At 35.0% G+C, this 17,545-nt stretch overlaps 1 protein-coding gene across 6 annotated transcripts in view; it reads left to right on the top strand.

Annotated features, from left to right (window-relative positions):
* usp25 (ubiquitin specific peptidase 25) overlaps positions 1–17,545 on the top strand; it is a 201,483-nt gene that overhangs the window by 49,808 nt on the left and 134,130 nt on the right. For 3 of the 6 annotated variants that reach the window (XM_051927070.1, XM_051927073.1, XM_051927074.1), the window contains exons 4-8: positions 3,621–3,744; positions 4,837–4,999; positions 10,989–11,075; positions 11,365–11,502; positions 11,731–11,807. In XM_051927070.1, the coding sequence (XP_051783030.1) occupies positions 3,621–3,744; positions 4,837–4,999; positions 10,989–11,075; positions 11,365–11,502; positions 11,731–11,807 (589 nt within the window). Of the gene's footprint in view, positions 1–3,620; positions 3,749–4,836; positions 5,000–10,988; positions 11,076–11,234; positions 11,275–11,364; positions 11,507–11,730; positions 11,808–17,545 lie in introns of those variants that run through there. The other 3 variants (XM_051927072.1, XM_051927075.1, XM_051927076.1) reach the window with 3 other exon arrangements.

The raw sequence follows: 17,545 nt of genomic DNA, 5'->3' as shown, positions 1-17,545 counted from the left end.
ACTCATTCAAGGACAACACACCATCTTTACTACAAATGTTGTGTATAAAGAAATATTCCAATAAATCTTTCTAATGTGCCATGCTATGGGTTCTTTACTTCCTTTGTTTGTCATCTACACCTTTACACTCCAATATATCTCATACATACATCAATGTATTTCGGGTTATCCAACACCAGGGGTTGGCGAGCGAAGCGAGCAGGGGGCAGAGTCCCCTAGTAGTAGAACATAATAAATAAGTACAATTATGTGAATAAAGTAGAATTAAGTGCTAAGGTGCAATAGTGTAGTAATTATTGTGCAAAACCAAAGTTAGACTGGTGCATAGTTAAATGAGGCATTTTGTTTGTTTGCGCTACTGCGATCTTTACTTTCTTTTTTTTATATTTTCTAATTTTCTTACATTCATATCCTTTAACTTTCTCCACGTGTATAGCGCAGTTTTTTTTTTTTTGTTTTTGAGCCTTTCTAATTTCACTGGTTTCATAGTCTCTAACCTGCTCTGCATGTGTTTAGCGCCAACGTTTGTAAACGTCTTTATGAAGTTCTACTTTCTTTTACTCATTGTCTTTTAATTCTGAGCTGGATTGGATGTGCTTTTTTTTCAAATTCCACTTGTTCCGGGCTGATAATTACTTTCCTTATTTTCTGAATTTGCACCTCGATTATTCTTTTTTGCTCTTTTTTCTGTCCAACGCATTTGAGTCTCTTGCCCTTATACGCTTTATATGCACTGAGAGCCCTGGATCTGTGTGTGCTCAAATCCTTCACAAGACTGAATGTTTTGCTGCCTATTGTCCTATTTGATAGATTGCAAGTAGGGCATATCTTTGGTCTCGCAGGTCCCCCATTTTGCCATTCCACATCTGAAATAGCGCTAATCCGATGAAAGGACCCCTCATTCCCACGTCCCCATTCATCAGGGATGACTTTACCTTAGGCAGGCAATCTACAATTTAGAGAGATTGTTATTTTCTTGTGAATTGTTACATATGCATTATTTTCACTTTTACTTAAAGAAACAAGTATTTTACAAAAGTTTTTAATTTCCTGCCCAGTGCGTAGTTACATCTCTTTCTTCCCAGACATATAACGCTGCTCGTGTTGTGAAGGGCGTTGCGGCTGAACGTATGCTAAGGATATGCCTTTGGATCATTTGCTGTCTTTTTGCTGCTTGCTAGCTGCCTCTTCTGCCTGTCGCATGTCGTTGTTTTAACAGCTGGGAACACATGATGCTTGCCTGCCAAAAGCAATCCAACAACTGCTAGCTTAGAGGTCTGTTGACTTGTTTTAAATGATGGCTCACTGCCTGGTCTCGCGTGACGTTGTAAAAGCAGTACCTGTCTTTTATTACTGGCCCCGGGCGTGTTTGAATTCTATCTTTCAGGATGTATAACGCTGCTCGTGTTCGGTTGGGGCAGCTGTTGTTGCGCTGCCCTTCGATCTTTTTAAAGCCTGTACAGCCGCTGTCCTTTTTGCTACGGCCCTGGGACAATCTCTTTGCACCAAGTCTCATGTTTACGGTCCCCGCGAGACGCACCGTGGCAAGTCTCCTTGGTCTCGTGGGTCTTTAAAATGTTTTTCGAGATTATCATGTATCGTAGCCTTGCATTTGCTTTCCATTCCAGGATTTTCTTTTTTATATATATATATATATATATATATATATATATATATATAAAACAATGGTTGAGTTGTCACCAACAGGACAGTGTCTGTTAAATTGTTAAAAGAATGACTTCTTTTCACATTTAGGATATTATATACAGTAATCCCTCCTCCATCGCGGGGGTTGCGTTCCAGAGCCACCTGCGAAATAAGAAAATCCGCAAAGTAGAAACCATATGTTTATATGGTTATTTTTATATTGTCATGCTTGGGTCACAGATTTGCGCAGAAACACAGGAGGTTGTAGAGAGACAGGAACGTTATTCAAACACTGCAAACAAACATTTGTCTCTTTTTCAAAAGTTTAAACTGTGCTCCATGACAAGACAGAGATGACAGTTCTGTCTCACAATTAAAAGAATGCAAACATATCTTCTTCTTCAAAGGAGTGCGTGTCAGGAGCACAGAATGTCACATAGATAGAGAAAACAATCTCTAGCAAACAAATCAATAGGGCTGTTTGGCTTTTAAGTATGCGAAGCACCGCTGCACAAAGCTGTTGAAGGCGGCAGCTCACACCCCCTCCGTCAGGAGCAGGGAGAGAGAGAGAGAGAGAGACAGAGTTTGTTTTTCAGTCAAAAATCAATACGTGCCCTTCGAGCTTTTAAGTATGCGAAGCACCGTGCAGCATGTCGTTTCAGGAAGCAGCTGCACAAAAGATAGCAACGTGAAGATAATCTTTCAGCATTTTTAGACGAGCGTCCGTATCGTCTAGGTATGCGAACAGCCCCCCTGCTCAATCCCCATACATCAGGATCAGAGAAAGTCAGCGCAAGAGAGAGAGAAGAGTAAGCAATCTAGCTTCTCAGCCATCTGCCAATAGCGTCCCTTGTATGAAATCAACTGGGCAAACCAACTGAGGAAGCATGTACCAGAAATTAAAAGACCCATTGTCCGCAGAAATCCGCGAACCAGCAAAAAATCCGCAATATATATTTAAATATGCTTACATATAAAATCCGCGATGGAGTGAAGCCGCGAAAGGCGAAGCGCGATATAGCGAGGGATCGCTGTATCGTGCAAAGCCAAAAAAAACTTTCTGATTTTCTTTATGTAAAGAGTTTGGAAAAACTGCCCCAAGCTCTTAAAGTAGATGTTTAATTGTTCTCACTATCAGATACCATTTACATTGGAATTCACATATTGTTAAATTTATATTTCTTTCCTTTAAAAATTGAAAAGCTTACCTAACAGTTTAGATACTTGAAGTAATTAATAACTGAAATCATGCAGTACTGAAATAATGCAAAGCAATGGATGCAAATATCCTAATCACTGTTTATTATTAAACTGTGTAATTGACAGCAGAGCAGCACAATGATTAAAAATGCTGCCTCATGTGTTCAGTCTTCTGGATTTGAACCCAGCATCTGATTGATATCTCTGTAATGTTTGCATGTTCTTTCTATGTCTACTTGTATTATACCTGTGAACTCTGTAATCGGGATCCTACTCCACTTTCCAGAGATGTACTGTATGCATTACATTTATTGGTGATTCTAAATTGGCTTGGTGTAAGAGTGAGTCCTGCGGTGGGCTGGCAAATCTTTGTTTATAGCCTTGTGCCCTTCAATCCTGAATTTAATTAAATGGAATTGTGAATGTTGTTATGTTATAATTAGCAGAATGTTTGAATTAACTAAATTGGTTTAAACGACCAATGAAGTAGAAATGATTTATATTTTGTCAAATAATAATTTGAAAATGACATATTGCTTGTCTAAACTAATTGTCTTTACTTGTTACACAGACAGTATATAATTTTAGAACTGTCACTGTAATGAAGATAATGGTAATTAAATAATTTGTGTTTCCCAACCTTGTAACATAATTTTGGATCTGAATGATTTAGTGCATAAAATGCATTTTTTGACTTGTATAAATACTTATAATGCTTAGCTGGTTTGTCTTTATCTTGAATATATTGATAAAAAAATAAACTGCAATTTTAGGTATAATTGATCTTACTGGTGATGACAAGGATGACCTTCAAAGAGCTATAGCCCTTAGTTTGGAGGAGTCAAACAGAGCATTCCGGGAGACAGGAATAACCGATGAGGAGCAAGCAATTAGCAGGTGAGTAAGTAACTTTTCTTCCTCTGTTGTTGGTAGATAGAATAATGTTCTGCAATAACATATAGTAACAGTTATTTGCAAGTAGCATGTCAATTGGACCCTCCCCTCATACTCTTACACAAGTGAAAGTGTGGCTTTTTCTTATGCTGTTTTTTTTTTTTTTTTTTTTTTTTTTTTTTAAACTAACTTGATAATAGGCCATCATGGCAAGCACTGTAACCATACTTGTGGATAATTAGTGCGTAATTTCACAAATGTGTTCTGTATATTCTTAGCAACATGCTGTAAAGTCTTCAGATTATCTGAGCATTTACACACTGCCGTTGTTGTTATTGTATGTCAGATACTTTTGCTCAATGATCCTACTATTGTTTACACATTTCTGAAATAATTTTGACTTTCACTGCAGTTCATACATTACATATCAAATCATGTCAAAAAGTACTTTGTCTTATTAAAGGATCATATAACTGAACAGTGGAAGGAGCATCTGATCCAAATATTTTCATAGCTTCAGAACAGTTAATTTATTTGCCTTTAATAAAATATTCTTTAAAGTTGAACAAGCATGTTCTGGTCTATATGCTGTAGGTTTTCTCTACTTCAAAAGTTTGGTTGCTTTACACAGAAAAACTCTCAGGATCGTTGGTATATGTTCAGGTATGCTTGATATCCACCATTACAATAATGATTTGTTTGTGGTTTCGACCTTGTGTAAATAAATTCTGTTCAAATACATATTGTCATTCCAGCAAGTGACAGTGAAATGGGGATGGCTTTTCTAGCAAAAAATATTTCACTTATTAATGTGTGATTTGGTTGTTTCAATTTTGCTTTGCCATTACTCGCACAATGTGCTAAATGCTTTAATTACACAAGTTATAGACCAAAGAATTTTTAAGTGTCATTTGCACTTGATATGAAAGCAGTATAAAACTGGGTTAACACTGCATTGAAGTGAAATTGCAAATGCTGCTTTGTAACATTCATGTGAAGAGTACTGTTTACCATAGCAACAAATGTGATACTAAAATGTAGATGATTATATGATTTTAACATTAGGCTGTTATTGAACTTCCTTCCTCTTGACAGAGTATTAGAGGCCAGCATAGCAGAAAATAAAGCTAGCTTGAAAAGAACGCATACAGAAGTATGGACTGATTCCCCAAACCCCCATGACAGAAAAAGAATTGACAACTGTCCAGTTGGTTTAAAGAATGTGGGAAATACTTGCTGGTTCAGTGCAGTCATTCAGGTAAGCCTCTTCAGCAAAAGGAAGACTATTTCTATTATTTCTTTTTTGCAATCTCTCCAATCATTTTATTTCTAAGAAGCAATATACCATTGCCTCAATCCTAGGACCTGGATTCCTTTGAAAGCCCAGTAACTATTTGAAAGGTTTTCATGTTTTCTTTCACTCTGTTTTAAGGTTTATGAATTATCTCTCTCTCACTAGTACTTTTTTAGTTGTCTGTAATTGCAGTTTTTTTACTGGCATGTTGTTTTAATTATTACTTTCAAGGCATTTGCAAACAATTCAACATCAAGGGTAGAAGGCAGGTGTTGACAAAAGTCAAAATAAATGGGGTAGAAGGATAAATGTCAAGAGAGGCTGACTAGAATGTGTTTAGTTTAATCCATTAGATGGCAGTAAAGGCCATAGGATAAAGCTGAATCACAATCATTATCCTCATCAAATGACATCAAAATACCAACAGTTGCTCTCATCAAAAGAAATCCTCTGCAGAAAATGTATTGGATATTGTCGATTTCTGACATTTTGCACTGTCAGGTTTTGCACAGAGAATTTTCTGTTGTCATTAGAGAGTGACAATGTGAGTGAGTGCTCAAAAAAAGCATCAGTAATGTAACATGTATTGCCAACAACATGACATGAAAGTGCATGCTACTGGTTGCTTTGAACAGTATTGTGCAGTTTTGTTTTTTTCTGACAAGAAAATAAGCCTTAAAAGAATTTATTTATTTATTGCAAACTTGGCTTTTAGTCTGATGAGTAAATTTTTCTCATTATTGGCTTATTTAAAAAAAATTCATTATCTTGGATACATTCTTGATAAGATTTTTACCAAATGCAGTCAATGTTCACCAGCCCCATACTTTCCAAATTCTCTTGTCTTATTTGAAAAGCATATCTTTGCCCTGGTGTGTTTTAAAGTGTCTGTTCTCAACAGCATTGACTTCAAGGTAAAAACCATTCGCAGATGGAAAATCAACCCATTTCTGGGTATACTCAGCTACACTTCCACATTCATACAGGACCAGATTAGTCTTTCCTATCAGCTTAACAAGTCTTTGGGCTGTAAGACAAAACATGATTTTCTGAACAAAAAAAATCTCTAGACAAAGGGAAAATTTACAAATTTCATGCAAAAGTTAACTGACTTGTCTATTGGGAGCAGCAGTACCTACTGTGTCATAATAGCGCTCATATTAATTCATATATACTGAGAAATGATTATAAAGTATACCATTAATTAACACTGGTGAATCAAAATGATCTGCAATTATGAATAACCGTCAAAAATGTGCTTGGTTAGGGCTTAGGCTTTATTTTTCTGTCAAATCAAAGATGTTAGTGTTTGCTTTGTCCAATTTAATGTTCAAAGAGGCAAGAAGAATAAAACATCCTAAACAAAAATGAACTACAGTACTTGGAAACAGGTATAAACACTTCCAATGAGTTTCACTTTGACTTCATTATAGGTGGAAAGTACTAGTGTTGAGGGTTACATGGATCCACTAATTACCATTATTTTTCCTTTAGTGTTTCTTTAATAGGCTCTACATGGTGACTAATCTTAAAGTTTGTCATTTGTTAGTAGTTACATATAAATTTTTATAGCATTAGCTCAGTTGCTGCCAAAGCATCGCTGGCCTACAGCTGAGACCACTTGATGCAAATGCACCCAAATAATTCTTGTTTAGTCGTTAAGTAAAAAATAATTTTATTTAAAAGAAAAGACACAAGGCATCTTATATTCTTATTGTCAATATTTTTTTTTAACAGAAGTTTTTATTTAGCACATTTTCCATTTTTTTAAAAAAGAAAATCAATTAGTTTTCAAATCAATTTGATGTTCTGGTCTTGTAGTTAAGAGCAGTAGAAGGTTAATACACTTGTTTTTACATACTTAAACTATGTCAGAAAACATTTGGCACGACTTGATGCAAGTCTTACCCTCTGAGGTATCAACATTTCTTAGTGGATCTGTCATTATAAAACAAATATTTGGCAAGCTGTATGTGGTAATTTTAAGATGGCTTTTCAAACTATATACTTTATATCAAATTTAAATTTAGCAGTAGGTAATGTTGAGTAACAAGCTATGTTATTGAAATCTGTCCAAGAGACACCGAAACCTAAGATACATAATCACATGTTAGTTGCAAGTACCATGTAATTTAATTCTTTAAGGTCAAACAACAAACTTAAAAGTTGTTCTCTGTTGCCCTCTTTCATTACTACAGACTAGTGATAGACATCTACTTGTTTTAATTATTTATTATGATAATCAGAATGCACTCTATGGATATTTTATTAGATTTACTGTATCTAACCATCAAATCAAATGTCAGAAACACTTTTATAATGCAACTTTGAAAAATAGCTTTTGGTCTTAAAAACCATAATTTCGGTGCCTTTAAGTATTGTATTTATTTTTACATAAGCCCTTTACTTAGAAACCTTTCCTTGTCAAACCTTAACCTATTTTCCCTAGACCAGATTTTTTGGAGGTGCTGAGCTATTTATTTAGTCTCTTTAAAAGTTTGGCAGGCTTTATATTTGATATTATGTTTTAAATTTCCCTTTGTTCCTCACATATTTATTTTATTGGGTATCTCTTATTTATCCAGTAATCTTTCAAAGAGTTTTTTTCTGCTTAGTAATTATGATGTAAAGATTTCCTTGCTGGTTATGGGAATGTGTACTCACGGTAATGTCAAATTGCTGTAAGCAGAGTCACTGGGGTTGATCAAATGTCGGTGGAACAAGTTCATGTGAACCTTGGTCAAACAAATGTATTTATCAAGTTCTTAATAATACTACTTATCCATTGTACTGTAAAATTGAATTTTTTCAGTTTCACAAAATATTGAAATGCAGAATAAAAGCACCATTACTTAAGAGATTAGGGATGTGTGATAACATAGGAGTAATATCTGTATCGACAGATAATGGGTTAAAATAATTTTATTGTCATCGGACCTATGATTAGATTTAATCAATAATTTTAAAAAGTACCAATATTTGATGATGAGTTCATTGTGTTGTGGTTGACAAAGATACTTAAGCAACTCTGCAGTGTGGAAGTTTTCCAAAGTGAGAGCGGCATAAAATACACCATTTATAACACTTGTTTGACTAATGTCTTCAGTGGAGAGACTAAAGTGTGCAATTTCAGTGCCTTCAGCTTAATTACACACTTGAAGACATGCCACAAATATACAGAATTCCTCAGAGCAAAAGAGGAGAATCCTACATCACCACACACAAATTCAAAAGCTGCAGTTCCTCCTCCTGTTGATCATTTTCTTAAAAAATCTAATTAATTTGTCAAAGTTGTTTCAAAGGCTAAAACAATTGGTGCAAAGGTGAAGGGATTTATTGCTGTTTATGATCAACCATTTTCTATTGTAGAAGGCATTGGTTTTTGAAGGCTGCTTGAGAAAATTAAGGCCTATTACAAAACACACAATCATTGTTAATTGTCTAAAGTAGCACTTCACCAGAGCTACATAGTATACTAGCAAGTCATGTGCACAAGCTTCTTTCTGTCAGTGTCACAACCATAAGCTTTTTCACTTACAAGTCCTATGAGTATGCTTAGTTTAACTGCTCAGTGGATCAACAACATTTTTGAATTACTGAAAGCAATCTTGCATGCCCAAGAATGGTCAGGATCATATACAGATGCTGCACACTCTGTGGTGTCTAAAAGAAAAGTGTAAAACACCCAAAAAGAACGGTCATATAGTACCACAAGACAATGCATATAACAATGTAAAGTCTATGGAACAATGTGGGATGGTAGGTTTGCCCTGTATGGCTCATACATAACAGCTTGTTTTGAATAACAGTGTACTGTACCAGCTCAGCATGTCAGAAATAATAGCAATTGGCATTTGTAATTAGCCAACTCTTGTCTCAGTAATATACAAACAGAACTTGGTATGTAGTTGAAAATGCTTCGGCATAATTTTACTACTAGATGAATGCCACATTATACTGTATATGCTGCAAAGCTTGCTAGAGCAGAAGAGAGTCCTTGGGCAATATGCTGCTGATTTTGAGTTGTCTGCAATTCTAATGTCTATTCAGTGGGGTTTGATCAAGAACATAATCAAAAACCTCACTGTATTTGAACACTGGACAAGATTAATTTGCCAGGATGAAGGCTTGGCATTTAATGTGATTCCCCTCAGTTAATGCATTAAAATGACTGTTTATTAAGAGTGTTTATACTGACTTCAGAATCAAAACCAGTAAAAGCACCATCTTGGAGGCTGTAAATAATAATTTCAGGGAGAATTGCACAGAATCCATGTACTGCATTGCCACCAATGTAAACTTGAGGTAGAAGGGCCATTATTTCATTGCAGAGGTAAAATCATCGGCACTCAAAATATTACAGGCTCAGATGGAGTGAGCATTGAACACGGAGCAAACAAGTGACTTTCAGGTAGATTGTCAACAGCAGAAAAGGGCTCAGATAAATGACATGGGGACTGTTATGCTGTTTGATATGTGCATCAAAATTCTTGAAGAAAACATACACTGACAATTTAAGAAAATAGTCAAATGGCTCCAGAAGTGAGTGGAAAAGACACACAGGGATATAAGGTCCTCTGGCCTGTTGGAAAAAAGAAGCTGTAAAAAAAGAAAAAAGTAGTAATGACTGAGTTTGCTTTGCTTGAGCAGTCACAGACAGTTTTGTTTGTTTACCTTATCTTGGTGAAAGAGAGTGTAATTTGTGTCTTGTTTCTCTTTTATTGTATTGCTTTTTATAAAGACAGTCATGTTCATTAAACCCATGGTTTTTACCCAAGTCTCTTAAGTAATAATTTGTGACTTAAGCACTTCAAACTTTACAGGACAAAAAGTAAAAGTAATAATAATAAAATATTTTATAAACCGAACATACAGTACAGACGTGCATTCCTATATTTTTACCCTATATTTGAGTACTGTTTACCTATTTTTAAGATCATTAAGATTCTAACCTTAATCTGAAAGCCCTGGTAAAAAACAAAATGCAGGTCTGTCTGTTATTTGGCAGGTGAAGGGATTTCTCTTAGAAGGAATGAAAATCGACTGTAGTACTGGAATAACAAATGGAGTCTGCCCCCTGCCATTACTACAGTAGCACTCAATTTCCTGTCAGCCGAATCTACTAATGTGGTAAATGTAAACAGAAACAGAATTTCCTGTGACAAGGAGGAGATGCTCTTTTTCATTAAGAAAAACTTCCCCCTCATGCTAAAAAATGGAATGATAAACTTCCAAAAAACGTTATCTTTATCATTATATGCTTTTATCATTTTTAGAAATTTATTTCTGTCAATTGTGGTTAGGTTTATTCCATCAAAAAGAAAGAAAATTATTTATTATGTAGCATTTAAGACTATAGCCTGTAAAACCAAGGATCAGGTAGCTAGCTAAATGTGGTTCAGCAAAAGCCATTTATTTTAATGACTGTAAATGATCTGCAGAAGTTATTGTTATACTTAAATGGTAGTACTTACTCCTTTGACGAAGGAGTATCATTTCACTCTTTTTTTCTTGTTGAATTTGTTCCATCAAAAAGAAAAGAGAAAAGTATTATTAGTATAGCCTGTAAAACCATTTCCCATAAAACTAACAGGTAGCCAGATAAATGTGGCATGTTGCTTATTTTTATTTTTAATGATTGAACTTGTTATACAAAAGTGAAGTGTTATACAAATAAATTTTGTGTTTCTCTGAAATTCTCATCAAAACAAATCTAGTCTTATTTTTAATGTATTTTGCAAATGTGTATATCAGCATTGGCTGATAGGTCACACAAACCTTATCAGATATAGGCATTGGTCTAGAATTCCCATTTGGGTGCATCAACAAAGAGATCATTTGTATTTTCAACTCAAAAAGATCTGTAGTACATTTTGTCTCTAAATAAACATATTCAGTTTTATCATATGCATTTTCTTGTGTGTTTTTTAATTTCTGTATCTTTTAATTACAGTCTCTCTTTAACCTTTTGGAGTTTCAAAGACTTGTTCTTCATTATTCACCTCCGACTTGTACCACAGATTTACCACGTAATCAGAAGGTAAATATCAACTAAACTTGGAAGACAAAATTAATACTTTTGTAGTATAGCATGCATAACGTATCATTCTTTAGATAAATGTTGAAATATCTGTAGTGTTTTAAACTTTATAGGGTATGTTGTTTTAAACCCCCTCTTTGTTCTCTGCATTATCTTTAGATAGCCGTGCTTGATTGATAAGCCCTGAAAACTTTTCAGAGTGAGCCTTTTATGTTTTGTTGAAGGTTAATATGTATAGTATTATTTTTTTCCCTTCATGTACTTTTATTTGTGTTTACACATTTCATAGGAACGTAGAAATCTGCCATTCATGCGGGAGCTGCGCCGCCTGTTCTCTCTAATGGTGGGATCGAAAAGAAAATATGTTGATCCTTCTAAAGCAGTAGAGATTCTTAAAGAAGCTTTCAAGTCAAATGACTCTCAGCAGGCAAGTCATTTTAAAAAGTTTCTTCACATAGAATGTATATTTTATGTAGTCTTTTATGTATGTTACAGGCTGAATTAATATTACTTTTTGTGATTCTAGAAGGAGCTGAGTTTGATATTTTTGTTATTTTGCTATGAGCTTAACTCCATTTAAATCAAATCTCCACAATAAGTCATTAGCTTTCAGTCATGTTAACTGATTCTTGTTTTATCTCGTTTATCTTCACAGCAAGATGTTAGTGAATTTACTCACAAGCTTCTCGATTGGTTAGAGGATGCTTTTCAGATGAAAGCAGATGAGGAGCGGTAAGAACCAAACAGAAAATTCATATTTTTTTTGGCTCAGAAAATAATTGAGATATAGTGTCTTACAAAATTATTCAGGTCCTGAATTTTTCTTCTGTGACATATTTTATACCACCAAGAGTGTAAAAGTATTTTTGAGATATTGTTTATATTGGTAAAAAAAAATAAATAAATAAGGAGATAAAAAAAGGAAATATGCTGTTTGCTGTAAACTTATGTAGGTGGAAAAAATTATTCTTTAAAATAACTGCTACATTTTCTGGATAAAACCCTCATAGTTAGGGGATCATTATTCATGTTGTAAAATCTGAAGTACAGTGGTGAAAATTAAGACTGCAGGTCATTCCAAAGAAATTAGAGATAGAAATAATACAAATTCCAAAATTGGGGAAAGGGTGCAAAACAATATTTAAATGTTTAGATGTCTCAGTGGGTACCAGTAGTTCAACTATGAGGTGAAAGCTAACCCGAGATGCAGAGAGGCCAAAAATTACTTCGAAAAAGCTACACATGTCAATGGTTGAGACTGGAGCCATGGTGCATGGCTCAGCCATACCAAGAGCTCTGCATAACACTGCCCTGTATGGGTGGGTGATAGAAAAGAAGACAATGACTAAGGTTTGATGTAGTTAAAATAACAGAAGATAAACTTAAAATTCACATGTATTCAGCAACAGAAACATAAAAAACAAGGGTATAGACTCACGTGACAGATAATAATCGATCAAGTAAATAAATAATTAAATGTATAAATGCAACCAAGACAAAACTATTTTGCTAAAGTTCAAAGAGTTATGTATAGCACATTTGTAATACTCTCCACATTTTAAAAAAAAAAAAAAACTTACTCTGAAGTACAGTGGTGATAGCATTACAAGACTGTTTAAAATTGAATGTGAATGGTGGAAAATAGCAGCAAATAATGCAAGAGAACTTGTTTTGTTCTGCTAAAAAACTGAAGCTTGAATGAAAAGTAATTTCTCATGTAGACAATGATCCCAAGCACTTTGCAGGAGTATCCTGAAAAACAAAAAGATTAATTTTCAACAATACCCTGGACTAGTCCTTATCTCAGTCTGATTTAGAATGTGTGGTGCTACTTGAATTTCTGGGCACACAGTTTCTTACTTGCATATATTTTTACTTACAATTTTAGCATACATTTGCAAATATATTCTGCTCGGTATATATTAGTAAAAAGCAAAAAACACATTTCAGTCATCAAAACATATTCAAAGAATATGTCTGTAAACGATAAGCTGCGTTGTTGACCAGTTATCAAATTGTTCCCATCAGCAGATTTATTAAGTCTTTTGTGAGCAGCTCTCATGCACAAAACAGTGGCACTTCATTCACTTTTTCCTTGTTGCATGTGCATTTTCTCACCTGGTACTGTCTCAAAACTATATCAGTGGCTGTTGCCTTAACCATCTCTCATGTTGCCTTTCACAATTAAGGTGGGGTATGAGGATAGCTCCCTTCTGATTTTATTTACAGTACCATACAGATTTGAAAGTCTTGTCAACAGTTGCATTTCTCTCATTGCCTGTGAAAGGCTCAATGATTCTCAACACCATAGTATTTTCCTGGTAATTAAGTGGGATCTTTCCTCAAATAGGGAATAACATTTTAGTATATATCCAAAATTTGATTCCAGACATATTGGTTTTGCTTGACTTGTACCAAGTGAACCCACGTCAACACTTCATTGGAAATAGCTGCTCATCAAGAGTTATGTTCTGTCCCAGCTTATAGAACATGATGCTGTTCTTCACAAAGTGTGCCAAGTATCTAATATAGCAAGAAAGGTGTAATTATACTATGAGGCACTGTTTAGAAAAAAAGAAAATTAAATGATTTGAGTAAGTATCTACCATCAAACCATTATGTGTCTGTGATTTGGTATACTGTATGTGCCAGAATAGAAGCTAACATTTCAATATAGAACATAAGATCTCTACGCATCTGGCTATACAGGAGTTTAACGTAAACCGTTTTTTAAAGGGATAAGTTTAAAAAAAAAAAAACAGAATCGGTATCAGAATCGGCCAGTTCAGTAACATGAACTAGGTATTGGCCAAAACAGTGTCCATTTATGTTAATTACAGCAACAGGAGAGGATTTGTCAAGGTAAAAAGGATATGTAAATGCTGTCAGGTGCGAGACTGAGCAAAGAGACAACAATTTACCTCGTACCGGCATTCGGTGGCGTTGCTTACAGTGGCAATAGGGAGTCTTTTATATTACAAATAAATAAATATTATAAATCACATTTCCTAAATAGAAATTTAGAGTTGCAACATCATGGGCATTTGCTTTGTGGCTAATTAAGGTTGAAGAAGGACAGGTGCATGGCACTTACTAATGAAAAGAATAAAAATTTAGAAATACAGCACCCACTGGCATTGTCCATGGCAGTTCTACAGTAGTGTTAAGTGTGTCTAATTGCCTTTTTGAAGCAACTCTGGTAAATAGTCTCATTTAGGTTTTCAGTCCTTTGCTTATTATTTAATCTGAAACAGAAATGAGTCCAAATGGCAGCTGCTATGTTTGGCTTCACAATAATAACCATCCAGTGCCACTCCTACTTTTTATTCTTACCTAATGTCAGTAATGAGACAGCATTCTTTTTATATATTCTTCCCCCCAATGCACTGTATATGTGACTAAGGGCAGAAACTGCCCAAATAATGCCACAAAGTCTGTTTTGAGAATTTTGGTCGATTGAGGTTGTGTCAGTATGTTGTTTAGTGTTGTAGTGTTAGGATATGCTTTAGACCATGTCTGTTTTTAAAATAAACACTTCAGTTACTACTTCTTGATTACATTTTACCAGTCTGGATTTTTGTCATAAAAATCTAAATGCTGGTAAGTCAGATTTTACATGAGTGAGGTGCATGTTACTGCAGTGAGCCAGTTTACCTTCTAGCAATACAGGATTGATTAGAGAATTGCTAAATGGGCTTGAATACTATACATAGTATTTATTTACTTATAGTAGTCAGTACATGTTCAGAGGATAGCAAACGTCTGTTGGCACTTATTGAAATTTAAGGTTTAATTAATATAAAGACAAATTGTGTCAGACCATTTTTCAATTTTAAAAGGACTTTGTAACCAATAATTTCCAATAGAAAAATAAATCGGTCATTGGTAGGAAAAAATAAGTCATACTGAAAAACTTTGCTTGTTGTATCAACAGGTGACTGTAGAATTATGTGGAATGTTAACTTTTTTTTCAGGTTTTGTATATGTGTCTGTCTTAAAATATGGTGTTAATTTACTGTTTTTATTAGACCATATACAGATAACAGGCGACATGAAACAGATACTTCAGGGCATATTACATGATAAAAAAACAAAAAAATTTTTTTTCTTTTTTAACATATGTGGACATATCAAGAATTCATCTTCATTTAAACAGTATCTGTAGATAAAGGTGATTGAAGGGAAAACAATGACAATTTGACTGCACTAATGAAAATTGAATAAATGAATGATGTGCAGTCTGTGGAAAAAGTATACTCTTGGATTTAATAGTTGGCATTGGTCCTTCATTCAGAATTCTTTCAGATATGTGATGTTTGAGGGGTGCCTTGCGTGTACAGTACTTTTCAAATCTTCCTACAGCATTCAAGCTGTGAAACTGAAAGTTGGAAAAAGTAAGTGAATCCTAAGCTAATAACTTTTTAAAAAGCTTATTGCAGTCATAATTTAGCACACCTGGGGTCCATTTAATGAAACGAGTTCAGAGGTATGGCCTAGAATTACTTCGATTGATAAAAAACACTATAAAGTTTGAGTTTGAGCTTTTGACAAGAAGCATATCCATATGGGAATCATGCCTCGCACAAAAGAGCTGTCTGAAGAGTTACAATCGAGAATTGTTAATCTACATAAGGCTGAAAAGGGTTAGAAAGTCATCTCAAAGATTTTAGATCGTCATCAGTCTACTGTTAGGCAAGTTGTCTATAAATGGAGACAATTTGGTATTGTGGCTACTCGGCCTAGAAGTGGGCACCCAGCAAAGATGACCCCAAGAGCACAACACAAAGTCAGCAATGACGTAAAGAAGAACCCTAGATTGACAGCAAAGGTCTTTGGAAAGGAAAGGAAAAAGTCATTAGAACTGGCTAACATCTCTGTTCATGAGTCAACTATATGCAAAACATTGAACAAGAAAGGAATCCATGGCAGAACACGAAGAAGGAAGCCACTGCTATCAAAAAAGAACATTGCTGAATGCCTTAAGTTTGCGAAACAGCGCTTGGGACACTCCACATCGTTACTGGGAAAATGTTTTGTGGAGTGATGAAACCAAAATTGAACTATTTGGGAGGAACAAGCAGAACTTCATTTGGCGTAAAAAGGGCACTGCATATCAACATCAAAACATTATCCCTACAGTAAAGTATGGTGGAGGGAACATCATGATTTGGGCCTGCTTTGCCACATCAGGGCCTGGATAGCTTGCCATCATTGAGGGGAAAATGAATTGACAAGTTTATCATCAAATTCTCCAGGATAATGTGAGGGTGTCTGTCCGTCAACTTAAGCTCAGAAGAGGCTGGGTGATGCAACAGGACAATGACCCCAAACATCGCAGCAAATATACAGCACAATGGCTTCAGAAGAACAAACTCCGCCTTTTGGAGTGGCCCAGTCAGAGCCCAGATCTCAATCCTATTGAGATACTGTGGAATGACTTGAAGAGAGCCATACACAGAAGATTACCAAAGAATATGGAAGAGTTAAGGCAGTTCTACAGGGAAGAATGGGCTAAAATTCCCCATGCACGATGTGCAGGTCTGATCTGCAGTTACAGGAAGAGCCTAGTTGAGGTCATTGCTGCCAAAGGAGGTTCAACCAGTTATTAAATGCCAAGGTTCACTTACTTTTTCCACTACCACTGTGAACGTTGAATGCATTTGTAAAATAAAGATATGAAAGAGTAGAATTTTATGTGTGTCATTGGCTTAAGGTCATTGTGTATATCAGTACCTTTGAAGAGCAGATCACTTTTTATGACCAATTCATGCAGTAAACCAGATAATTTCAAAGGGTTCACATACTTTTTACTTTGACTGTATTAGCCAAATTCATTATGAAATTAACTGTAAAAGATGGTAGTCTTTTTTTACTTCAATGGTAAAAACGGTGATGTTCCTTCATTGAGCTGTCTCCTTTTTTGGAGTTGAGTCACAAAATATTTTAAAACAAGCAAGAGTACATTGTTAAAAAGTTTAAGAAAACCTAATTTAAGTGCATGCGCACTGTTGTGAATATTTGACAGGGCTGGAGTGGAACATTTCAATAGTGCCTGACATCAAGTGGTGAGACATGACATGGTGATTGCTGCCAGGAGTTAGTTACTAGGGGAAATGATGAGAGTGGAGAATTCACAATTATTTGCAAAGTATGCTCTTATCTTGACAGCTCACTTTGTTGTGTTTATGGAATTCTGGCATGTCAAAATCCACACAAGATGTTTTTATGTTGCTGCTAAAGCTACATTTCTGTAGGAGATCAAAAATGAGGTAAAAACATGTTTTTTTTTTTTGGTTTTTTTGCATGTAGCTGAGACAATTATTTCATATTGTGCACAGCTATCCATTGCAAGTTTTGTGGATATTACTGGCTTAATTCAGGAATATTTTATTGGTTTATGTGATGTATCAGGAGAATGAAATGCAAAAACTCTGAAGATAACAAGATTATAAAAATACTTGTTTATATTA

The sequence above is a fragment of the Erpetoichthys calabaricus genome, chromosome 4, assembly GCF_900747795.2.
Source record: "Erpetoichthys calabaricus chromosome 4, fErpCal1.3, whole genome shotgun sequence".
NCBI lineage: Eukaryota > Metazoa > Chordata > Cladistia > Polypteriformes > Polypteridae > Erpetoichthys > Erpetoichthys calabaricus.
Note: the sequence above shows the minus strand (reverse complement) of the source record. Positions and strands in the feature narration are given on the sequence as shown.